Here is a 26,374-nt window from a genome sequence, read left to right on the forward strand (position 1 = left end):
TCGTTGTGTTTTTAATTCGTGTTCCCCTAGCGACAGACGATGCTGAGTAAGTACTTTTCCACGTGCTTATTTACCATCTGATACTTCCTTTTGAGTCGCGTTCGTGCAGACCTTTTTGCTGACATTCTAGGTTGAATTGTTTTGTTTTCTTACGATTCTGTTTTCAGAATTCTTTTTGTGTGCTGGATACATGTCCTTTGTTCGATGTATGTCTTGAGAGTAGTTTCTCTTACTCCATTGTCTTTTCGTTTTTCTTAACATTATCATCTGAAGAGCAGCATTTCTTAATTTTTTTTTTTTGTATTTCAGTTCATCATTTTTCTCTTCCCGTTCATGCTGCTTTTATTCTATCTGAGGAAAGCTTTCCCTGTCTCGAGGTCAGAACGTTTTTCTCCTCTGTTTTATTTTAGAAGTTTCATAGTTTTACGTTTAGGTCTATGACGCATTTCAAGTTAATTTCTTGTATACATGTAAGGGGAAGGGAGGAGCACGTCTGCATTGCTCGAGTGACTTTTCCTAGCGCTCGTCACACTCTCGTCGTTGGGTGTGCGCATCCTGGTTCTTTCCTCTCTTTCCACGGTGCTCCTGGTTTTGAGACTCAGGAAGTGCTCCACGCCGGCGTCTTAGCCGAATGACGTCTGAACGGCCAGTTGGATGATTCACTCCGGAGAAGACTCCCCGCTTTATTCCCATCCGGAAGCTCCACCTGAGCTAGCTGTTTCTTTTTGGTTTCATCCTGGTTTTCACCGACCTTGACTGGGGATCGATTTACATTGCCTACACCTGCTGAATAGCCTGAGCCTCTGCTCGTCCTCCCCTGGCTTGCTCTGTATTCCTGGCTCTATGTGAATAACATGTGAATATGTAAATCCCTCTTTAGAGATAGATATAAATGATACGGTTATAAAATTATATTTTAGCACCTCCCCTTCCTTCCTCTAGGTCTTTCCTTAATCGTCACTTTCCGCCCACCCTACCTAGAATGACTTGCCTCCAACACTTCTTACCTCCCTTCTCTACTTAATTGTTTTCTCCTTGGCACTTAATGACTGTCTCACATTCTGTCTTGTGCCTGTGAATGTTTTTATTATCTGACCCCCACGCCATAAACCCTTTGAGGACAGGGACTTCAGCCCCTTTGTCCACTGCCGAATCCTCAGAACCTTCAAGAATACCTGCCATATGCTAGGCATCCTGTAAGGTTTGTTGAATGAATAGATCGCCAATATATTTTAGTTGAATCTGTTATTTTTATAATAGCTAATGTTTATTTTTTGTTGTTTTTAATTGACAGTTCCCAAATATGAAGAAGACTAGAGAGAGCAATGTAACAAATATCCAGATACCCATTGCGTAAATTTAATGATTATTAGCATTTTGACTCATTTGCTGCATCTGTCGTGGGTGTAAATGATGTATCATGACATAGATAATTTCTAACACATAGGACATTTTCCTGCATCACCACAATACCATTATCATACCTACTAAAATGGACAGTAATTCCTTTTTGTTATCTCACACATACTGTCCGTATTCACATTTCCTAGTTCTCTCAAAATGTCTTTTCCAGCTAAGTTTGTTCAAATCAGGATCCAATAAAGGACCACTCACTGTATTTGATTATATCTTTGAAGGTCCCTTCTCATTTAGTTTGGGTCCTCAGCCTGCTTCTGCCAATGACAATGTGTCACCTTATGGATTTCTTCTGATTACTTCCTTATGAAGTCATTTAACTTGTTGCTCTGTCTTCTTTATTTTCTGCAAAATCGAAGCGAGTTGGTCTTAGTTGAATGAAATTTTACCTTTGAAGCTGCTTCTCTGTGGCCTTCTGGGGCTCTGGGTCACATCCCTGAATTAACAGAGGGACCCATTTTCTCTTTGAAAGTCCTGCCGTTTGCACGAAGCTGATTTCTAAGAGCCCGGATCTGCATTTACCTTGACTGACAGGTTTTAGTGCAGTTTGTGCAGGCCTCTTGGGATGGCGACTCCCCCAACCCCTCAGTCCCCTGATGTCTCGCCCTGGTGGGGAGGCCTCCGAGCCCTCTGGAGTCTGAGAGGAAGTCACTGCCTCCTGGGAGGCTCCAAGACCGCTCGTGGTTTCAGGGGGTAGGATAGCAGCTCAGCTCTGGGTGCTACGTAGGTTCAGCCTCCCCCTTCTGGACCCTCATGTGGGGCAAAGACAATGCAGCTTTTGGCCACCCTGTTATTTTCCCTCCGTGAAAACATGTTTCTCTCTTATTGGTCACTAGTCAGTGGCTTGTAGTGGTCAGCTTGTCTCGATGAAGGAGCTGGCAGTTCTCCAGAGGCTGAGGTCAAATGCTCTATTACCATTTTGTCGTCTCTGAATTCTTTCACTTGGTTTTCCCCCCTCCCTTCCCCCCCCAGATAGAATAAAAAATTTCTTTGTGGGGCAAATGTATAAAGATACAAGTTTTCTTTAAAATGCACAGAGCTATGGCCATGGCACCCTGAACAAACCCGATCCCATCTGATCTCGGAAGCTTAGCAGGGTCGGGCCTGGTTAGTACTTGGATGGGAGACCACCTAGGAAAACCAGGTGCTGTAGGCATAAGTAAGTAAGTAAGTAAATAAATAGATGAATAAAACGCACAGAGGACTGGAGAATTACTAGTGAACTCTAGAGCCAGAGGAGACATTTAAGAATTTAGGATGTAATATAGGATAGAAAATAAAATAATGAGCTCTGCTTTTTTCCTTGGATCCTGGTTTCTGAACAATTTCTTTTTATAGTAGAAGCATGCTTGGCATACTTATTGTCTATTATATAGCAGTTTAAATGTTCAGAATACGTTAATCCAGTTTTTACTGGTTGTGAACTAGGAAGTACTTATGTTACCAAAATGGCATTTTAAGGAAAAGCTACCATCATCTAATGTAATGCCAAATTACGACCTTTCCATTTCTCTTTATGACACAGGAAATCCGGGATCCCCTCATGCAGTGGCTGGGGAAACATGTGGATCTTGAAGGAGTAATAAAATCCAGCAAGCTCTCCCTGAGGTTCGTTCCATCTTACACGTCTGAAATAGAAGTCACCCCCACCGCAATACCTGTGGTGACTGACATGGAGGCCTTCTCCTCAGAGAATTTTAACTTAGAGATCTACCGACAAAACCTGCGGACAGAGCAACTCGGAAAAACAATTCTGTTTGCTGAAGTGACATCCACCACCATGAGTCTTCTGGAAGGGTAAGTTCTGGACCTGCTCAGAGGTTCTCTCTAACCAGTGCCGGGGAGAAGGGCTAGACATATAGAATACGATGTATCAATAAACCCATTAGCAAGGTAGGCGTACCTGTCCTAGGGCAGGTAAAATGAAAGGAGCGGCAATAGATGTTCTTTGAGCAAAAAAGTTTGTGTTTTAAAGAATGGGCAGTTTTTGTGATTGCGATTCTTTTTTTCATCAGGCCTTTTAGAATGGCCATGGGATAAAGAACATGAAGAAACACGTTTAACAGGTGGCATTATTGTTCGAGTTATCATTTTACTTTTGTGTTGTTAGAACTAATGTGAAGCCTTTAGTTTAAGATATTTTGTAGGGACATCAGGAGAGCAAATTTGAACAACATGTGCGCTTCGTACGTTGAAAACCTATTTTGGTATGTTCCTGTCCAGTACATTTTTTGAGCACTCTGTAATCCCATTTGGATGTTCAAAATTGACTCTTATCTCACAAATTTTCCTTTTCATTCCTCTATTTCTTGGACTTTGATTAAAGGATAAAGAATGGAAAACAGATGAGAAGAATTTTTTAACTCTCAGATTAGTCAGTATTAATTAATACTCTTATGTTGGGAAAGTCGGTTTAAAAAGTAGGATGATTGAGGGAGTGAATGTGAAAAGCGTCTTCCCTCAACATGAGACTAAAATGTAAGGAAAATGTTAGATTCCACCCAGAACCTGGGTTCACACCTCCTGGGGACTTCCGCTGTGGGACTGCACAATTAGATGCGTAACTCAACATATGGAAGTATTTGGACCTTTCTTCTCAATAACTTCTAGAATTTGATAGCGTGTTGATAGAAAATGATGAGATAACTTGAGGTACCTTTCTCGACTCTCGTGCTCACAGCGATGGACGTGGCGGTTTTGGCATACGTGTAGGAGGCAGAGAAAGGGTCCTCGTGGGGGAATTGGCAGAGCCAGGGGCTGGAGTAGGAAGGGGAATTGGGAGCGCCGGGAACGAAGCGTTCTTGTCCACTGAGCGGCTTTGCCTTGTTACGGGTCCTGTATTCTCACCAGTGTCCTCCGCCTCTCCTGCCCCTGCTCCCCTGTGGAGAAGGAAAAAGCCTGTCCTTGCAGACAGAACCATCGTTACTTGCTGGTACAAACCCTGTGGTAATCGTTTGTCACTCAGGCGAACACTACGTTGTATCGAGAGAGCGCCCCCGTTGTAATTACATGTTCTGAATAAATCAAGACATGACATTTTAACAGAAGATGTGGGGAAGTGAAATTCAGGTAGAAGAACATTGGTCCTTCCAGACGGGTTTTGCTCTTTCCGTGGACAGAAGCGAGGACTCTTTTGTGTTGGACGATCTTGAACCGTTGCGGCGGTTACGGTCTCTGAGCTGGTGTGGCGGGCGGGGTGTCACCACCAGGCCCGTCAGAGGGGGCGGGATCAGACGCTTGGGTTGTCTCACGCCCTGGTGAGCCCGTGCTGAGGATGGAAAGGACGCCCTGAAATAAGTGCATTGCTTTAGTTCCCTTGGTTAGTGGTCAGTTCCTTTTTGATATTGAACTTTTTTTTTTTTTTTTAAGAAATAAAATTCTGTGTTAAGCAGCTCAGCTAGGTCAAAACATGGTAATAATGGAGTCAGAACTTTCTGCCGGATTAGGAGTGTCTATTTTTACGAAAGAGAAAAGTATTTTAGCTTTTCTGAGGGTATTTGGGAATCTTTTTTGTTTCTCTTGTCCGGGTGTCTGCAGAATGCAGAGGGTGAAATGGCTTCAGTGGTTAATGACGAATCCCTCTGCGTGACACAGGGCAGGTACTGAATGCACAGTCATTGGCCCACGTAGCTTCTCCTCGGATCCCTGGTCCCCTGCGCAGGTGGGTTCTTTGCTCACGCTGAGAGGTGAAGCCACTCACTGCAGCCCAGTGAGTCAGCGAGCCTGGTGAGACATCCCTGGGGGCTGTAGCCTTTTTTAAGAGGAAGAACTTGAAGAGATCACCTAGGTGCCAAAATGACCCAAAATTGTCCAAAAAGGAATCATGAGATAAATGAAACATACGGCTTATTACTTTCTAAGAGTAAGACCAAAAACATTTCTACAGCTAATATTCTGTTTGATCCTGCATCCGCGGTCCTTATGGAGACGGTGTATTGTGACAATAATTAATACTACTAATAATAGCTAACATCTACTAGGTCATCACTGGAACAGACTCAAGCTCCGTTCCTATTTCCGAACGTTTATAATAATTATAGGGTCCATCGCATCCGACTCCCGGCGACTCCGAGTGAGGGGTGTCCCCCACCGCCTTGTCCCCAGCAGCCCTGCTCAGCTAACGTCACCTTTATAGAGTCACCCTATCTCTTACCTGGGCTTCCTCTTTTCCTGCTGTCTTCTTTTTTTCTCCGCATTGTTGTTTTTTTTCCCCAGAGAGCCCTGCCCTCTCATGTTATGCCCGAAGTAGGACATTTTCGGTTTTGCCGTTTTTGCATCCGGCGATGTTTCAGGCTTCATTTGCTCTAGGACCATTCGTTCGCCTTGCTGGTGGTGGGGCTCTCCTCCAACACCATCAACCGCCTTTCCTCGTCAGCCTTCTTCACGGTCCAGCTTTCACATCCGTAAGTAGGAAGCAGGACTGCGAGGGTGTGGTTGATCCTAGCCTGCATCTCCAGAGACAGATCTTTGCTCTTGCAAGTACATGCTGGGGAGCAATCAGCAATTTCTGCCGCAGTCCCAGATGCTGGATCTGTTTTTACTCTCCATCCAAAATGCTCAGCCCCCTCCTCCAGGGTGAGAGCCCTAACATCCTATTCATTAACTTCTGGTCAGTCAGATTCAGGTCCTCTGGGGTCGTACAGTCTTCTGTCTCAGGGTTAGACAAGGCTCAATGGGGTCTGGCAATGGGGTCCTCCTGTCTGCCCCCAGGACCCCCGCGTACCACACTGCTGTAATTGAGATGGGGACCCTCAAATACTCCTGGGAGAAAGAAGTCTTTCTGTTCCCTTGTCCTTTGGGGCCCTGTGAGGGTTTGTGGTCTGGGTATTGTTTTGAAGATGAACAGTCACGGCTTTTTATTGGTCAGCCTCATGGCTTCTGCAGAGATAGAAGTCTCTCAAACCCTTAGTAGGCCTCTAGCCTGTTTGCTGCTGGTGGTCCCACGTGAATTACCCGCAAAGATCTTGTCTGGTCTTTTAAAGACCTCGATGCTTCGCCATCCCCTTTTCTCCAAATTTGATTGTGGCTCCCTTGGGCCAAATGAAACAGTGGGCTTGTGTGAAAGGCCAGGGCCTGATGACATCTTTGGCACAAGGCCCCTGGGCTGCATATGGTGAAGCAGCTGTCTTACCGCTTGCTGAGGATGCAGGAACAGCCCCATAAGCTCCAATGGCGATGCCGCTGTTGATAGCCCCTTCATGAAATCTGTGTTCTTTTCCACCTTTTTGAGGCTGGTTACCTGTAGTGGAAGTGGTTTCTCTTTCCCTGAACTTTGCTTAGAGTGTCAAGAAGATTCGCAAACACTGATGTTTTGAATTTTCAGAGCTATTTCCTGTAATGACACAGTTTCTATGAGATACCTGGTCTACCTCCCAACATCTAGAAGGCCAGGCCGCATGGCAGCGGTGAACCTGTGGGACCCGTGTCTTCAATGACTCCTGCCGTCCAGATGCTCCACACCAGGCTGCATCTTAGTCCTCGTTTCTTGTGGCCTAAAGATTCTTGTGCACAAGATGTAAATATTCCCTAGCACACCTGGTGTGGGTACCAGTTTCCAGGTTGGTTCGGATTCGCTGCAGCTGTGTGAGAAAGTGGTCCAAAATTAAAGTGGCTTAGACAGGATTAAAGTTGACTTCTCTCCTGTAAATGAGATGGACTGAGACGGGTGGTCCGGGGGCAGTGAGGGTCCCACAGTGTCAGGGACCCAGTCGAGTTGCTCTGCCACCCTCAGCGGGTCGTCCAGGAGGTGGCCCAAGCCTTTCTGTTCTCATTTTAGCCAGTGAGCAGGTGGAGGGGATAAAGCAAAACTTGCCTCCATTCTTCACGGACTCTTTCTAACAGTTCCATGCGAGTGAGTATGAAGGATCTTGGTCGGACAGTTTTCCAGAAGTGGCTCATGCCATTTTTGTTTGTATCCCAGGGCTGGGACCTAATCACATGACCTTATCTACCTACAAAAAAGGCTAGGAAATAAACGTGGTCTTTAGATTCAGCATCCGTGAATCCAGCTGAACCTAAGGCGAGGAAGGTAGATGTCGGAGGACAGTTAGAAGTCTTGGGCACAGACGTTGCTTCCTGTTTGTCAGACTGCCCTCACGTAGTGTACACATCATGCTAGCCCCAGAGCCTACAGGATTTAAAATCCTGGGTGGAAATAATTATTCGACTGGTAACACTGGTTCTGTTTTACTGTTTAAACCCAATGCCATTAGACCTGTTTTTCTGACATGACTGTAGATCTGGGAGGTTTGGAAATTTCTCTTCCGACAAATATTTCCGAGGACATCATATTTTCTTCTGTGACTGCAAACGCAGCCGAGCTGCCGTGACGCCGAGGTGGATGCTTGATTACTGGGGCGAGAGCGGGCTGGTTGTGAAGCCACGAGCTGGCACCGCCTTCACCTCCGGCCCCCGCCCTGTGACTCTGAAAGCTGGTGCTTCAGAGAGGAGAGAGCTCTGGGGAGAGCGAGCAGTAGGGAGAAATATGGGCGTCGCTTGCTGATAACTAAGTCATGGGACTCGAAGGGCCCGTGGGTCCCCAAAAATAACCACTGAAAACCACGGAAGTGGATGATACTCCCCCAGTGGTCTGACTTGGCCTTCCCCCCCCCCCCCGCCCCCCAGTCTGGTGAGGAGAGGTGAAGCACCCCGTAACCCCTGACCTGTGTTTCTGACCACGCAATGCATTCTGTCCTGTGTTGTCAGGGTGACACCGTTTGGATGCAGTGCCGATTTTGATCGACTTTAGACTTTTTCTTTCTGTGCCATTTCCTGGTAGGTGTCCCTGTGACCTGTTAGCTCAGCTGGTTGGATGAAGTCCCAAGGGCATGGGTTCAGCAGTGTCTGGACCAGTGAACTTCACGGTGTTCCATGGTCACGTCCTCCAGATGCAGACCCGGGAGCCCCCTGCACGTGTGAGCCGGCGGCGGCGGCGGGCTCTGGCGAGGGCCGCGGGTGGGCCTCTGCCGAGCCGTCGTCACCGCTGGAGGAGCGCGTCGGCTGCTCGCCCTGCCCTGGCGCGGGCGGCAGCGTGGTGCTTGCCGGGTCACCTCCTGCTCCGCGATGGCGGGCCCTCTGCGAGACCGCAGAGCACAGCAGCTCGGGGTGACCGAGTGTGCCAACTGCGGAGTCGTCTTTTATTTGACTTTATCTTTTTTGATGACTTATACCAGATCTTCATCAGATAGTGAAATGGCTTATGCGTAAAGCTCGTTTATGTGGATTTCCTTTGCATGCTTGGACGTCTGGAAAAAACTGGCCAAGGGAGTGCCGTTTTTATATTTGCAGAGACTAATTTATGCTATTGAGTAAGTTTATTTCCCTAACATTGTCGAAGGCCCTCGATTTGTCAGGCTTAAGTTCGCCTTCGTCCTTCACGGAGGAAGCGCTGACGGAGAGCCTCCTGTGTGCCCGGCACCGCGCCAGGCCCCGGAGGGAGGAGGGCGAGAGGGTGGGTGCTGGCCTTGCTCGCAGAGCACTGGGGGCGTCGGGTCCCGGTGCACATTTCATTCCCGCGGTTCTCCGCACCCTTCTGGTCTGGGCGCTGGGAGTCCAGGCAGAGAGAGGTGGGTTCAGGAGCCAACACGATGCAGAGAGAAGTAGGCTGGTCAGTGCGTGTTTTTGGAGCAGTCGCTGCTCCCGGTGCTGTGAAGCTCGGAATGGTGGGGAAAGTAACGCAGGTGAGGACCTTAGCACCCACGAGCCCCGTAACGCCGGCCATGTGACACCCTGGGCTTTGCGCTCCTCAGCTGAGAGACTGGGGCGGTGGGTGCTCCCCAGGCACCTTTGAGTGGGTGATCTTCCCGAGGCAGCGTCTTCCAGGCTGCCAGCCTTTCTGTCTCCCAGTGACGCCCAGTGCGTTGAGAAGGCCGAAATGGTTCTGCGATTAGCCTCACGGTAGTTAGGGGGCCGGGGGGCAGTCCGCTTTCTACAGGCAAAGGGAGAGAAAGGGAAAAACACACCCGTGAAACAGTTTTCAAAAAAACATTTTGGGGGAGATTGCATCGAGGAGGATAGCCACCCGTACTTAAGAAAGATGGTATTTTTGCCTCAGAATTGGGGCTGATCCCAGCTCGCGTACCTGGTCAGTTCCAAACATGTCTCTTCCGATTCTGCTCCCCTAAGTCAGCCTGCTCGGCACCCTCCTCCCCTGAAGTCGAGGCCTGGGAGGACCGAAATTGGGCTGGAACTAATTTAATGGCTGAGTGACCTCGCAGTAGAGAAACAGCCGGATCCTAATAGGGGTCTTTGTCTGCATTTCTACCCTGGCTGGTAGCATGCCAGTCAAGAGTCAAGCTGGAGACACAGGTGGAAGCGATTAGACCTGTCATAAAGTTTGAAAAATTGATTCTGGAGGCGAAGTGAGTAGATTGAACTTGACAGTGTTGTCCTGGAGATTCTAAGGGAGAATTCTGCAGTTTAATTTGAAATCCCTTGATTATTCATTAGCTTTCCAGATGGCTTTTGTTGATGTTTTACATATTAATGCCTGTATTGTGTTATTGGTGCACTCGTAATGTGCTCACAGGTAATGAGCAAAGAATAAGTACGTGGGTAAGTGTCCCAAATTAATGGGATGTTAGTGTAATTGTGGAATAAAGGGTTTTTAAGAAGTTGATTGCTTTGGAATAATTAACGTGAGCTTTTTTATGGGCCAATTTGGTACTTTTAAAGTGAAAATTATTGGAGAATTTTAAAGAAGGCTTCTTTTTAATGTTTACTTCTAAATTAAGGTTTAGACTATAACTCCAGTCTTTGACTCTGGTGGTTATAACTAAAGGGTTATTCTGGCAAGCTCTCCATCAAATGCTTTTTTTAGGGTCTCAGTTCAACACCTGATTAAGTTAACCGTTCGCACGCCAGCCTCCTGGAATTGAATTATGAAGTGGCCTGTTGTTCTCCAGAGGGCCTCCACATTAATTTTTCGTGTTCTAGGATGTTTACTTTTCCATTTTGTAGCTGGTCTTCAGAAGTTGGGTGAACCATTTTGTGATGGTTACAGTGCGTGCTATTTAGATGGCATTTTCAACTCTATCAACGTCGGACAATGTTCAACTCTTGGTCAACCCGGAAGGGCCCACGTTTTCCCGAACAGGAGTGTGAGAGTGAATGCAGCCTCCAAGGCCATGCTGGGCGAGCGGCGAAGCCGCCCCGCGGTGGCCGGATTGGGCTGTGCGCAAGGCAGTGGTCTTTTCTGTGTTCCCAGCGGTGGTGGTCTTGATCTTCGAGGGTATACCTGACCTTTAGAGAAAAGGTAAGGTATCCATCGTGGGAAATCTTCGCAGAAACCGCGAGGTTCCCATATTCACTCGTTTTGCACTAGCGAGGATCGAATGTCTCGGTTTGACCCAGGGGTCACGTCGTGGGCCGGGGCACGGGATCGTATTTAGTTGACGTTCTAGTTCCGCCGTGTACTCCATGTACTGCCTGAGCGTGGGACAAATCGGTGACCTGTCGGACCTCCGTCTCCTTGTCTGTATGATGCAGCCGGGTAAGAGTCTCTGTCCTTTCGTCCTTTTTAAATTCAATCAGCTGACGTCTCTTCAGCACCAGCCATGTGCGGGACTCTGCACGAGGCTCTGGGGCCCAGCGGCAGAGACGGCAGATGGGGACCCCTCCTCCAGGTGCCTGCGTCCACCCCAGGACAGGGCGAGGAGGTATCGGAACATGTCTGCGACGCTCTTAGTACGTCGCTCGTATTTATAGGACTCTCGTCATTATTTTAACTTTGGGTGTGATTCTTTCTTTTTGACCTTCACGGTGAATTCTTCAACGGCGGTGCCATGAGTGTCCGTGAAACAAATCAGCATTGTCTTTGTTCGGTGTGTTTTGTTGGGGTCGACTTGTTGTTGAAGATTTTGACAGCTTTTTCTTGTTCTCCTAGAAGCATGATGGCTCATTGCCAGTTATCATTTTGCCAAAATATGATGTTTTAGTCCAGCTTTTCTTGAAAGATGAGAAAACATAGTTCATGTTTGTGTTTCTCTTAACATATGTGAATCCAGTTCTCTTTTTTTATCAGACTTCCTCTTTATAAATCTTAATGCTTTATCATTTTCGTAGGTGACAAGTCAGTTTGAAAGAGCCAGATCTTCAACTATTTGGACATTTTTATTAGTCCTGTGAACATGTGTTACCCACATCTTCCTAGAGACCTCTCAACCTTTGCGCCAGTCAGAATGCATGGGTTCGATATTGCTTTATTCTCTTGAATTCCTTTAAACATCTCAGATATTTTATTACTCTGTGGAACTACTTGATTGTGTACTCTATCTATTATTTAGTATGCGATTTGTCAAATGCCTCTGTTGTATTAAAGCAAGTAATAAAAGGACATAAAGGTAATAAAGCAAGGTTTGGGGCTAGAGAAGGCAGTCGGTAAAGATGGTGACAGGGAGCTCTCTAAATGTCTTTTTCTCTAGTTCTGATTTATCTCAGCGGGAAACCCAAGAGTGCCAGCTGTAGTTTAGGAGTGAGCTGCGTCTTCCAATGGCTGGGGATCTTTTCGCTCTAGTTATAGAGTTCAAAGGAGTCATTTCTTAGCAGCAGGGCTGTTTAAACGACCTCGGAGTACCCAGAGTGAGCCGATTCGAAATACGGCTTGCAGTGGGCAAGGCAGTGTGCGATACCGAGAGCAGCACAGGTCTCGGAGTGTCATTAGCTCCTGGCCTGGGGCAAATTCCAGGACTTCTCATCTGAGATGGGCAAGCCGTCGAGATGCCCGCTCACAGGAATGCCACTCACGTCGCAAGAGTCACAGGGAGTCACGAACCGTAAAGCCCTCGGCGCTGTCTCTGACATGGAGCAGGTGGTCGGTGAATGCTGGTTTTATCTCCTCTTCATCCGCTGAGACAGGTGCTTTCCCCAGGTGGAGCCTGCTGACGGCCACGTGTGTGGACATGGCAAAAACGAAGATCGAGGATGTGTTCCAAGATTCTAATGCAGTGAGAAATGTACAGTAAGGAAACAGGATTTCTAACACTTGGTTATGTGACACCACGAACGGACCTTGAGGATATTACGCTAAGTGAAAAAGTCAGAGAAGGATAAGTCCTGTATGATATCACTTATACGTGGAATCTAAAAACTCCGTGAAAACGGTAAAACGGTCATTACTCGAGGACGGGGGAAGGGGAATAGAACAGACGTTGTTTAAGGCACAAGCTTGCAAGGAGTAGGCCAGGCACACCTCATACCTCAGAGATAACGCAGGTTTGCGTCCAGAACTCGCGATAAAGCGAATGTTGCAATAAAGAGTCACGGGTCTTTTGGTTTCCCGGTGCATGTGAAGTGATGTTTACACTAAACTCGAGTCTATTAAGTGCAGTTGCATTATGTCCAATAAAACAGTGTAATGTTTTTGCTACTGGAGGGTCTTGCCTCAGTGTTGATGAAAACGATTTACGTATCCGTAAATCGTAATTAAGCAAAGCTTAATAGAATGGGCTCTACCTAAAAATAGGTCCTAGTGCTCTAATTCATACCCGGTATAGTGAATATGGACAACAGTATCATATTGGAATCATCAGACTTGTTAAGGGACAATCTAACCACTAAAGAGAAATGATAATTATGTAATGTATAGAGGCGCCAGTTATTACTACAATGGTAATTATAATATGTAAACGTATCAAAATAATATCTACACTTTAAATTTATGCAGTGTTGTATATCAAATACATTTCAATTAAAAAGTACTTCTCTAAATGCAAAACAAACCCATTTAAGTTTATGAATGAGCGTTAATTTCTAAGTGGAAAAATGTTAAATATTCTTAGGATTTCGTGTTCACTGTGATTCGAGTATGACCACTCACCTGTATACACATACAAGTGGTGAGGGGATAGATACTGAGCTCTAGGTTAAAAAAAAAAAAAAAGGCGTTTTGGTACAAATCTTTATATGCGTTGGATGATTGAGCAGATATTTTTTCTTCGCCATACTCAACTTCCCTTCCCCATTTCCATTTCTCCCCTGACTCTGCTTTGGGACTTACTCAGAACAACTTCTGTTTTTCTTTTAAATAAAACACTTACCTGCTCTGGAGGTGAGGGCTGATTTGCTTTCATCTGCCCCTTTAAGATCTTTTACACACCTACCATTTGGCCAAACACACTCAGAGCTCTGAAATACCCTAGTTTCTGCTTTTTGTTTTGCAGAGAAGCGTGTTCTGTTTCTGCATGAGGGGTATTCCGTCACTCTGAGATCCCAAACGCCACATTTTTCCTGCATTGCACAAGGAGTCATTCATCATTTTCATTCTTTGTTTGGTTCTCCCACAAGAGTATTCAAATTAGCGAGAAGGAAAATGATGAGGTCATTGCCTGGAAGAGAAGCATTTTCCTGGGACGTGGGAAGGGGAGAGGAGACGAGCTGGAGGAAGAATCGTGGCGAGGTCTGAACTATGTCTTTTCCTGCCCTTGGATTTCGGAGGTCACCTGGGTGCTAGCACAGTTTAAAATTGGATACTATGTGTGAATAGAATTTACCTAAAAATGAAACTGCACAGTGGGGTGGTGGTGTTGACAACTCTGGAAGCTTAGGCTATAACCGGATCTGTGTCTTTCTGACATACCAGCTGTGTGATGTAGGGAGACTCATCCACCCTCTCTGGGCCTGTGTCCTCGTCTATAGAACAAGAGGGTTGAACTAGACCTGTGGCTTAATTATTTAAAGCAATAAAGCCCCTTTTCAAATGAAGCACCCCACTGTAAAAATGGGGCTGGAGGCCTTCTCAGAGCCCAGGTTCTGCAGGTCGTGGGCATCAAGACCACTGGCCAGGGGTGACCAACGTCCTTCTAACTAAGACACTCTGGCCCTGACGACTGGGGACAGTTATATCTTAATGGCAGGCTGACTGGTTGGCTGGACTCTTTCTTTTTTCTTTTTATTTTTTTCCAATGGAGTTGAAACTGTATTTATATTAAATGTAGGACAAAAAAAACAGAGAAGCGGTGGTCAGGAAGGGCCACAGCGCCGACCCACGGCAGCGAGACCCGGGATGTTCGCCTTCGGGAATCACGCCAGCTATTTCTCCGACGTGACTTTCACGCCTTCCAGGTCCTCCACCTGGCTGAAGGGGCCGTGGAGCTTCTTCCAGCCAACGCTGAGCTGGGCCTTTTTTTGGCCGATGCACTGCAGGCTGCACAGATCCCAGGCTGAGCCTTCATGAAGCAGATCGAATATTTTCTGACACCCATGGACCAGTAGCTCTGGGCTGATCTGTAGCTCCCAAAACAAAAGACCTCAGCCTTCTCCAACGGCTCCGAGCCATCCAGGCCCTCCAGCTTTCTCTTGCTGCTTTTCTTCAGGATGTGGATGTCGGCATTTGGGGATGCTGCCTGATCCTGTATTAGTTGTAGGGGAATCACCACAGCCTTCTTGAGGGGCTTAGCTGCCTTGACTGTGTGGCGGGCAAGGGGTTGGCACATTGTGGGAGAGCAGTTTTCTCTCTCTTTCGGGTCCACAGCTTCCTGGGCCAGCGCCTTGGCTTCCAGTTCTTAATGCTTCATCTTAAGCCTTTCAATCTTCCAAGCCTTTTCCTCCACTGTCTTCATGAGCACCATCTGCTCTTGCCTCGGGGTGCTCAGCAGAGGAGTCCCCTGGTTCCCTGGGATCCCAGCAAATGGTCCAAGCTCAGGAGGCGCCCCAGCGTGGCTGGGTCCATGCTACTTAGCTTCTGTAGGGGGCTGAATTTCTGGGAGCTAGAAGTGCTGGGGGCTCAGGATTCCCAGTGTCCTCTTCCTCAGGGCCTAGGGTTTCCTTTGCCTCTGAAGGACCGAGCTGTCCTTTCTGAGACAGTGTAACAGGTGTCAAGACATGAAGCTGTAGGCTCTCACAGGTAAAAGGTCGATCGATCACCTCCTTGCACCTGGCAGCAAAGTTGAGTGCGGTGACTGTGTCTAGGTAGAAGCATCTCTCCGGGGCAGTGTTGGCAGTGAGGATGCTGTGGGCTGAACCATGCAGAGAGTCCTGCAACAGGTGAGGGAGGCCCGCGCGCTGCACATCCACCACCTTGCCCAGCACAAAGAGGGAAGTGTTGGTGGCTCTGCTCTCCTTCAGCCACAGGCCCTTGTCGCTCATGTGTCAGGTTGTCCCCAGAGCCAGCCAAATCAATCAGCTAGAGTTTCCCCTCCTGCTGATCCCCCTTACCAGAAGCACCACGTGCCTGTGAGAGGAGTGCTGATTGGCCGGGCAGCTCCTATGGTCTGATTTCGACTGGCTGGCAGGAAGTGCCACTCAAAATCAGCAAAGCTGGTGATTGGCTTCTGTGTGAGGCCCAGGGTCAGGATGGTTCCTCCACAGTCTTCTCTGCTCACCAGGTCTCCTGGTGCAGGGTCCATGAGGTCTGATGCCTTTTCCTGGTAGATCTCTAAGTAAAGACATGGAGACAGAGAGGGTCCGTGGCCGACCCTCAGCGCCCTCCTCCCTGGTGAGCCGTAGGAGGCCCACGAGAGCCTGGGGAATCACTCCAGGTTGCTCTGGGCTGCCCAGCATTGTGTGCGTCTTCCCCGCCGCTGTGGGCCCTGCAGGCGGCAAGCACACCGCCGTTCTGCCCTTCCAGCAGGTGCCTGAGGATGGGCTGTGCCGGTCCTGCGTAGATGTCCAGCCGGGAGCACCTCCCCCCAGAGGAGGCATCGCACGGGTGTTTGGGAGTCTCCTGGTGGTTCCTGCAGGTGGCGATCTATAGAGAACAGCTGTCCAGGCCCCGTGCACGGAGGGTACCGTTTGCTGCAGCTGTTTCAGCTACTAGGGGCCGCAGTCACACAGCCACCCTCGCTCTAGCTGGAGGCGGACGCGGCCGGCTCCCATATTGCTCAGCTGACGACGGCTGGCTCCGGAGGGGGCGGCCACCGTCTCACGTCGCCACCCTGCACCGAGCCCCCTGCCCCGTTCCTGGACTCTTTCTTTTTTATACCTTCCCTTGTTCCAAGAGGATCTAAGGCAGTGGGGATTTAAGTTTATCTGTTCCAGGGTAGATTCTTTTCTACCTCCTGTACAATCAAAATGGAATACGACGTGTTTCTTGGTTGTTAGGTGTCATTTGAAAGCTGTATGCACATTGTTTATAAAACTGAGCACCGTTCAGTGTTCTGTGACTTTCCGAGACTAACAGTAATGAGGGCCAAGTCCCTGGTTCCTCCTGGAACCCAGGGACACCTGTGCGGGCCCCATGCCGCTGGTGCGCTAATGAGCAGCTGTTGCCTTGGGAGAGGGGCCATGATCCAGGTGGTTATTCAGATGTCTCTAAGTAGAGATGAATGATACTGGAGAGGAACAATCTCTGCGGGAAGAGCTTCCAACTCAAGCACTCAGAATCCAGTAGAGGGCGACACCTTGGAGTAGTAGACTCAGCCGCCGTGGGGAGCGCCCTCGTTCACAGATCCCTGAGTGTCCTGGGAGGGCGAAGAAGGTCGAAGGCAGTGGGTTGTGGGGGTTGGGGGTTCAGGCCGGTATGAAATATCTTGCGCAAGGTCTTGGCCAGCATTTTAGATCTTGGGGCTGCAGCGAAGCTTGCTGGGGTCGTTAACCGAGGGCGTGTGGAATCCCCATGTTGTGAATGGGAGTCTGGTTACATGGGCTTGGTCATGGGTGGAGAGTTCGAGGTCGAGGACTTATGCAAGCCATGGCTTTCTCCCTGCTTCCCTGGAGTTTTTTATTTGTAACCCTTCAGTGCCCTTCCTACTTCTGGAAACATCCCGTGGCAACTTCTTTCTTCTCCACTTAAACAAAATGAAACGTAGTTTGATCTGTCACATGCTCTGGCGTCTGTGGGGTGGTACAGTTCGAGTCGCTTGCCGACCAGGATTCCGATGTGGGGCTCGTCTTACAAGAAGCTGTTTTTGTTTTCGTAAGTTTTTGGTTTTGTCTCCCCTTCTGTTCTTTTTACGTAAAGTGGAAGTGCCTCCCACCTGTTCATAGTCATCAGAGGCGGCCTTGGAGCTTTCGCCCGAGACCAGTGGAGATAGAGCACCATTATAATGTCACGTTTTCTTTTTTTACTGTGGTGTCTGCAAAATTGTCATGAAGCAGACCCAGAATTTCCAGCATGATGTTCTCATAATTGGGGTAGAATGAAGGCTTTCGCATCTGCTAAACCCCAAATCAGATAAACAGCGTGTACCCAGAAGTCTCATAGCCTCTGAGATGTGCGTGGTACCTAGAATGCCGGTCACCCGCTCATGCCCAAATGCCCTCTGCACTGTGTGGGTGTGTCTGGGCACCCAGGTGGTGAGCAACTTCCTGCTATTTGTTCAGCTGACAAATATATATCGACCTCTTGTAATTCAAGGTAGCTCGTTACAATTATGTTAGGAGAGCACTCTCTCCCCCGGATAGGTCCTTGTCACCTGTTCCGTTCCAAAAAAGAAATCTGGGCATGGATCCAAATAGACGAAGTTTAACTTACTCCTACATGATAGTTACGATCAGTTAATTAGTAAGATGGATATTTATGTCCTCTCTTATCCCCATATTCTCTTCTCTGAGCATCTTCAGTAATAAACATTTTTTCAAATCCCATATTCGAGGTCAAAACTTTAAATCCAAAGGACCAAAAGCCTTGATATAAAGCCAGTTGGGGCATATAAAACTACTCAAATTTATTTTTCTCAAAATAGTTTTCAGTTTTAGGAAGATTTTTGTCAATTATAGGAAACTTGGAGATGTAGCAATGAATAAAAAGGAAATGAAAATATAATCCCACCACTTATAAAAGATCATGTTAATCTTTTGATGTATTTCCTTCTAGTCTTTTTTCCTCCTGTACAACATATGTAAAATTGTGATTGTATTGTATATGAAACTGAAGAGGAATTTTCATGTAAAAGGCTAATCAGCTCTCTGTCCTGCTCCTGTAAATATGCTTGTGGCATGGGCTGTACTTGAAATTGACTAAAGACTCACCTTCCCTTTGCTTATTCTGTCTAAGCAACAAATGTAACTGTTTGTGCCCTCCAGCAATCCCTAACTTTGGAACACTTTGTAACTGCTGGTAGCCCATAGTAACTACCTGCAACCATAGCAACCCCCACTGCTTTGTAGCTCCTGAATTCAAATTACCCAATCAGGCTGTGCCAAAATGGTCTATATAAGGACCAGATCTTCAAAGCACTAGCTCCTCTAGGTCCGCACATAATAAACCTGAGTTCTCCAACTCTCTGAATGCTACTTAGTTTCTCGCTGGTCTGATTTTGGCTCTTTTCCACAACAAAACAAGCACTTCAAATGCTTTGCTAAAAACACTTCTTTTATTAGGTGCATGTAGTTCGACTATAACTTATTTAAGCAATTTCCTGTGAATACAATCTTGTAATTTCCAATATCCAGTACCAATTATAAATAATAAGTATATTTATTTTTTGAGATAGCAGTTCTGTATAATTCTTTAGTGACCCATTACAATATTTTTTCTAGAAGATAATTGGAAAATTATAAAACAAGCAGACCTTGATAGAACAGAATGAGGCTAATAATATTTGTCCTTATTCATATTTCATATTATGTTAATCACTATTACACAGTTATCTCACATTATTTCATCTTTTGCCCAGAGAGATGTCATGCCTTAATACTAATAGTTAAAACTAATCCGGCATTTACTATGTGGCAGGTACTGTGCGTTATGTGTATTTTCCCCATTCAGTCTTTACCAAAACTCCATGAGATAGGTACCTTTATAGTTCCTGTGTTTTAAGAGATGAGGGAGCTATCGCTTAGACAGTTGAAATAGCTTGAACAGAGCCACATAAAGAGTTAAATGGTAGAAGCATTGTTAGAAAGATTTGTTGTCTCAAGAGCCTTCTTAGCCCCTAATACTATAATACCTTCAACAGATGCTTTGCTGAAATCCTAGCAGGACAAGTTACATAACTTGTTTGTTCCTCTGTACTATTGTCTGCAAAATATGGACAGTTAGTACCTGTATTAATGGCTTGGGATCTGGATTAAATAGAAAGGTATATAGGAAAGTACCAGTATAGTTCCTTACTGTACTGGTGCTCATTAGTAGTACTTTTCTTATTTCCTTGAATTTCAACTGGGAAAGGACATCTTTAGTTAGTACAGTTTCCTTTGAAAATCAGAATGGCACATTTCCTTTAGCTTGTCTAATTCACAATAACTTTTCAAAGATGAGCCATAATAAATTACATTTCCCCATGTTCTCAAGTTCCGTAAACTTGAAAATAGATCAAAGATAGTTATTCAGTTTGGAGAAAAGAGAAGATGATTGAAAAAATAAATTGAGGCTCAAGAACCTATGGGATGATATCAAAATGTCTAGTATGTGTATAATTGGACTCCCAGAAGGAGAAGAGAGAATGGGTCATAAAAAACTATTTGAGGAATTAATGGCTAAATCATCCCCCAGCCTGGAGAAAGACATACATTGATACGTTGAGGAACTTTAGCAAACCCCTAGCGAATAAATATAATGAAAATAGGCCTTGGCACATCCGTAGTCAGACTGTTAAAGACCAAAGATAAGGGGACAATACTGAAAGTAACCAGAGGAAAACAACACTTTACACACAGAGAAACTCCGAATTGAATGGCCACAGCTTTCTCATCATAAATTATGGAAGTAAACAAGAGAGTAAACAACATTTTTAAAAGGCTCAAAGGAAAAAAAAAAAAAACAACTTGTCAGCCCAGAATTCTATACCCAGCAAAACTATGCTTCAACAATGAAGGTAAAATGCATTTTCAGATAAAAGAACACGAAGACAAGTGGTCATAGTACAGATCTGCTGGGAAGAAACACCAAAGGGTGTTCCAAAAGGTGATGAGAAATAAATACACCAGGTGGAAACTTGGATTTTTAGGAAGGAATGAAATGACAAATATCGGAAATTTAAAATACTTTCTCCCACTTTATTTCCTTAGAATATATGACTGTTTAAAGCAAATATTATAACATTGTCTTGCATAATCCTGTGTTTGTTGATGTGATACATATGACAATTAGCATAAAGGACAGTGGAGAGGTGGTAGATTGACCTATATGAGCACAATATTTAAATATCTGATGTGAAATGGTATAAACTCAGTAGATGTATAAACTAAGCATAGGTATTTGAATCCCTAATCACTAAAAACATGAGATATAGCTAAAAAGCCAATAGATAAACTAAAATATCCAAACAGTCCAAAAAAAGACAGAAAAAAGGAACAGAAAAAAGGAACTGAGAAACAAAAGATAGAAAGAAAAAAACAAAAGTGAGCAGAATGATAGACCAGATTTAGCCTTACTAATAATTACAGGAAACGATAATGGACTAAGCACTGTAGTGGAAAGGCAGAGAATGTCAGAATGGGTATGTATATATGTACACAAAGCAAAACCTGAGTATGTGTTCTCTTTAAGACACATTTTAGGTATAAAGACACATATAGGTTAGAGTTAGAAGTAAAAGGATTTACCACGCAAACAATAAGCTTAAGAAGGCTGCAGTGACTTTAACATCCAATAAAGTAGACTTCAAGACAAAGAATTGCAAAAGGTAAAGAGGGGTTATTTCATAATCATAAAAAGTTCAGGCCGTTGGAAAGATATAATTATTATAGATGTATATTTACCTAACACAAGAAAAATCAGAAAATATTTTAAAATTAAAGACTAGATAGAGTACTGTGATCATGGGTCAGAAGACTCAATAATAAGATTTCTGTTTGCTTTAAATTGATTCCTGCGTTCAATTTAAGTTCAATTAAAACCATAGCAGGAGTTTTAGTAGAAACATATAAGCTTATTCTGAAAGTTACATAGAATTTACATAAAAATGCAAGAGTCCTACAGTAGAGAAATAATTTTTTAAGACTTTTTTTAAGACTTGCTCAAATACTGTGATAAAGCTGTCTGAGGTTGATATGAACAAAAAATTGATCAGATGAACAGAATATCCAGAAATAGACTTGCCTTAGTTGACCATTCGATTTTTGAGACAGGTGTTACAGCACTCTAGTGGAGAAAGGGAAATCAAGAAATGGCCCTGGAATAACTAGATATATGCTCCGTATAGGAACATAAATGAATCTTGACCCCTACCTCAGCTCATACAACTGATTTGAGATGGATCGTAGACCTAAATATAAAAGCTAAAATTATAATGCTTATGATGGAAAATAAGGTATCTTCATGACTTGGAAGTGGGCAAAGTTTTCATAAACTGGTTACAGAAAGCAATAACCATAAAAGAAAAAAAATCGATAAATTTTTAGACTTCCTAAAAATTAAAATATTCTGCATACCAAAAGATACCAATTTGAAAAACGAATAGACAAGCCACACACTGAGAGAGAATGTTTGCAAAACGTATATCCGACAAAAAACTGACATCTACGACATATAAAGAACTTCTACAACTCAGTAGTAAAATGACAAATAGCCCAATTAAAACATATGACCAACACATCACAAAATAAGAATGCTAGCAACCAAACAAGCACACAAAAAGGTCCTTAACAGTTACCGTCTTCGGGAAAATACAGATTAAAAGTACAGTGAAATACTGCTACACAGCTACTAGATTAGCTGAAAAGAAGTCTGACTGCACCAAATATTAGTGAGGATGTGGAACAACCACAGTTTCCAAACATTACGTTGTTGGTGAGAATATAAAATGGTACAACCACTTTGAAAAAACCAGTGTGGCATTTTCTTATAAAAGTAAACATGTATCTCCCTTCCAACTCAGCAATCCTACTGAGAGTTATTTACCCAAAATAAATGAAAATATGTGTCTATACAAGGACTTGTACCTCAGTGTTGAGAGCAGCTTTATTTGCAATAGCCAAAATCTAGAAACGACTCAGGTGTCCATCAACAGGTGAATGGATACATGTAGCGATTCATACTTTGAACGCTGCTGAACAGTAAAAAGGAATGAACTTACTGATGCATCCAACAACATGTACAAACCTCCACAACTTTACGCAGAGTGAAAAAAAACTTTCAATAAAATAGTGCATACTGTATGGTTCCATTTCATGAAGTTTTGGAACAGGCATATCTGATCTACAATGGGAGGAAATCAGAGTGGTCATCTCGAGGGTGGGGGTGGAGGTCACCAGGGAAGGGCCACGGTGAACCTTCTGAGTGATAATGTTATTTATTTTGTTAGGGGTTTTGGTAGCAAAAGTGAATGCATTTGTCAAATTCTAGAGCTCTTAGGATAACACCACAGGTAAATTTTACATAAATACTAAAATATTAAACTCTAGTTGAATGGTATTCAGGCTTCAGTATAAAGGGAGAGAATACTGTACTTTATGTTGAAGTGCATATAGCAATAAGCAGATGGATAGATGGATTGGTAGATATGTACTGAAGCAAATACAATAGAATATTAATGTTGGAATTTAGGTGGTGGGTAATTTCACTCTTAAATTCAGCCTTGCTATAATGTGTCAGTATTTTTACAAGTAATCAGCTGTGGAAGATCTTAAAAAATTATTTAAATTTACAGGAATTGGATTTCAAGTCTTTTGGTAGCCCTGGGTATTTATGGATGCGAAGGCTGCATCATAAAAGGAATGGTCTTTCTTTTACTGAAGTGCACAATTTTCTCTCCCTCCTTGAACAAAACAGGGTAAAGTATATGAAAAGTATTAAGTTCAAACTGAAGTGTTACTTTTGGTGACTTGCTGGATTATTTACTCCTTAGGTATTGGGTATTCTGAGTACTAAAATTTAAAACAAAAATCACAGTCTGTATTCTCGTTTTCTGAAATCCCAGTGGCCTAGTTTCTCTTTATTTATGCCCCTAGTGAAAATATTTTAAAAATCTAAATTTGTCTGCACGTAAAGTTTTCATTTCTCACACCTCATATCGTCCAGCCTGCTTGTCGGGGCCTTTACAAGTGTGTGTGGACTGGAGGCTCCCTGCTGGGCACAGGCCCAGGGTTGTAGCAAAGCGTTTTGCCTCCTGTTAAAAAGAGGGGATGTTAATTAGCAGCATTCTCATTATTTAAAACATTTTTGTGGCTGTATATTGTGATGGAACCGAAGTGATTTTACCTCCTAATCGCTCAAAGGAGCCTCTCGGAGGTTGGGGCAGGGGGCAGGCGCCCAAATCTCTTTCTCCTAAGATACTGTTTTTCAGAGCCTTCTGCCCAGGTTCTTTGCAGCAGTCATGGTGGACCTGTGAGCAGTTAGCCGGCTTCTTTTCGAGTTTGGATTTTAGGCTTTGATCGCTCTCCCTCCTCATTTTATTGCTCATTCTTCCTGTTAACTAGTCCTTAAGATAGTTTTTCTAATATGATATTTTTTCCTGAAGCACCCCACCCCCAAGACTTCCCATTTACACATTCCAGTACAATTCCCTGTCAGTGACCTCCGGTAAGAAGACCGAGTTGAAAACCCTCATATCTCCAAATTTAACAAATTTACCAATAACCAATGGAATGACGACATAGGTCATGATGCAGCTTCTTTCTCTTTATTGATAACCTAGTTTTTAAATTATTAATGAACGATTATATTTTAGGAAATGGGGAGGAGAAACGTGCTCATATAGGTGAAAAATCCCTGTAATAACTAATCAAAATAGTGAGTTAATTGCTAGTCGCCGTGAGAGCAATTGTCAAGACGGTGTTGGGGCCCCGCTGATGAGAACTCGCACGTACCTCTCTCCGACTCCTCCCCGGCCCCTCTGCGGTCCTAAGAAGGTGAAGTGCTGCTGGCGAGACACGTGGTCCTCGGAGGAGCTGCGCTGGGAGCCGCCCCGGGGAGCTGCCCGGTTTGCGTGCCGGCGGGTGGCGGCCTGGCTGTGCTCCTGGCTGCAGTGCTGGGGCGAAAAGCAGCCACCGTCTTGCCCCTGACAGCCTTTCAGGATCAACGTCTGAAGTCCCTTAAATGAAAAGCACACGCACCGTGGCGTGGAATGAATTTTTAAATCGCGGCAACAACTTTAACTCTTCAGATCCTTTGCAGTCTGGGGGCGCGGTAGCCCGGGTTCACGGGTTTTGTTTGAAAGGTGGTTCTCTGCTGTATTCCCAGCCCTGTCCCACTCCTAGGACACTGCTAAGCAACGGTGGAGGGTCTCTCCAGAAATTAAGTGCCCTGATTGTTCATAAAATGATCCTGGTTGGGAAGGACGCCAGGTGTCATCCCTGAGGTGGTGTGGGAGTTCTGAGAGCGAGGTTTTAACTTGGCTGATATAAACCCAGCATTAGGGGGGTCAGCAAATAGAAAGGGACTAATTAACAAAATAAGGGTATGGCTTCAGAAGAACACTTTCTTATGGGTGGAGAATGTACTAAGACTAAGTGAATCTGGTAAAGATGAGAATTATCCAAAGGTAAATTTTTTTTCCTCTGAGTATCATGAAACTTCTTAAGTATGTCTTACACTCTCACAGTGCTTTTTTTTTTTTTTTTTTTTTAAAGAAAAGGATGTTTTGAAGACACAACACAGTTTGCATGGGTCATCTGTAGGAAAAAAAATGAGATTTGAAAATGAAAATCTCTTTTCTGGCATAGCAAGAGACCACTGAAAGAAACTCATGTGAAATTAAATATCTTCCTCGTAATAAATTGACTCAGATTATTAAAAAAGAAAAAGAAAGTTGTCATTTTTCCGTTAGAACATTCCAGCTGAGGCTTGACTCTGGGGAGTTCGAACGCAGACACAGCCTGTCCAGTCTCTTGATTTTTCACGGAAAGAAACTGAAGCCCAGAGAGGGGAAGTGCCGCTGTAAACTCGCCGCCGTCGGGAGACCGAGGCGGGCACCCCTGGCCCTTCGCCCCAACTGCCAGCCAAGCCCAGTGCTCCCCAGGTCTGGAGAAGGCGAGGTAGAGGTGCACTGTCCACGACCCCTTGAGACAGGGTCCTCTGGCTGTGCTAGACGATCGTCATCCCCTGTGGACGGTGTGGGCGGCAGGCAGGCAGGCAGGCAGTGTTCTCTTGATACCGCCCTTGATACCTTTTTTTTTTTTTTCTTCACAATTTATATTTCGGTTGTCATTTTCTTTCTTCCTCGTGGCAGGACACTTTGACCAGGGTTGCATTAGAATCAAAATACAAGCTCAATGCAGCCTTTAGAGGAGCAGTGGAATCGGTACTCAAAATCATAATACCCTATAGGTCGTTATCAGCTTTCAATGGTACAAGTAATACATGAACATTTTTTCCTGTCATAAAATTAAAAATTACAACTAATTTTAATGTTCACCCCAATCTCGTTTCTCTCCTTTGCCCCCACCCTTCCCATTCTTTATTCCTACCTCTGCAGTCACTGTTGGGCCGTTGATCTTTCTTCTTCAAGGACCTTTTTATATAGAATTATATAACAGGCGTCTTAGTGTATGTTTCTGTATTGAAACAGAAGTTGCTAAATAGCAAGAGATCCAGCAATACTTTGGCTTTAAAAGAGAGGCATGTAGGTCTCATGCGATAGTTCAGGATAAGGAGTCCAGGTCACTGGACAGCCACAGTCCTTAACCTGTGGCTTCCTAGGTAGTCTGCTCATTGCGGTTTCACTCAGCAGGAAGGACAGAAGGGTGGAAGTCGAGGGCTAGGGATTTTCTCTTAGACAAGTGAGGCTGGGGTGATGCACACTCACCTTCCATGGGCAAGAGCCTGGTCCTGGCCAGCCCAGCTGGAAGGAGGGGGCGAGGACCTGCCTGGTACAGCCAAGGAGGAGGAGAGGATGGATTTGGGGGGACTGCTCTCTGTGCTTACTCCACTGCATTATATTATCTGTCATTCACCCATGCGTCATGGCGACTTCCCTGTTACGGCATATCCACCTAGCTCATCCTTTTCAACTGCTGCATAATATTCCGCAGTAAGAACATACCACTGATCACCGAGCCATTTCCTTCATCGTGGATGGTTAGCGGGTTCCCACCATTTGCTTTTAGAGTCAGTGCTGCAGTGGCTGTGCCACTCACGAGCCATGTTTCCCTCCTGTAGGACCCGGGTGGCAGGGAGGTGTCTTTAGTTTAAACAGCCTTT

The 26,374-nt window shown here is 45.1% G+C and overlaps 1 protein-coding gene and 2 pseudogenes across 6 annotated transcripts in view; 2 read left to right on the forward strand and 1 right to left on the reverse strand.

Moving 5' to 3' along the window:
* Nucleotides 1–26,374, forward strand: part of HLCS (holocarboxylase synthetase) — a 177,888-nt gene that overhangs the window by 52,251 nt on the left and 99,263 nt on the right. For all 6 annotated transcript variants that reach the window (XM_016123328.2, XM_016123322.2, XM_016123325.2 and 3 more), the window contains one exon: nt 2,942–3,213. In XM_016123328.2, coding sequence (XP_015978814.2) covers nt 2,942–3,213 — 272 coding nt within the window. The remainder of the gene's footprint in view (nt 1–2,941; nt 3,214–26,374) is intronic.
* Nucleotides 2,454–2,572, forward strand: LOC118602220 (annotated as a pseudogene).
* Nucleotides 14,374–26,138, reverse strand: LOC107499282 (annotated as a pseudogene).

Source organism: Rousettus aegyptiacus, unplaced genomic scaffold (assembly GCF_014176215.1).
Source record: "Rousettus aegyptiacus isolate mRouAeg1 unplaced genomic scaffold, mRouAeg1.p scaffold_m13_p_4, whole genome shotgun sequence".
Taxonomy (NCBI): Eukaryota; Metazoa; Chordata; class Mammalia; order Chiroptera; family Pteropodidae; genus Rousettus; species Rousettus aegyptiacus.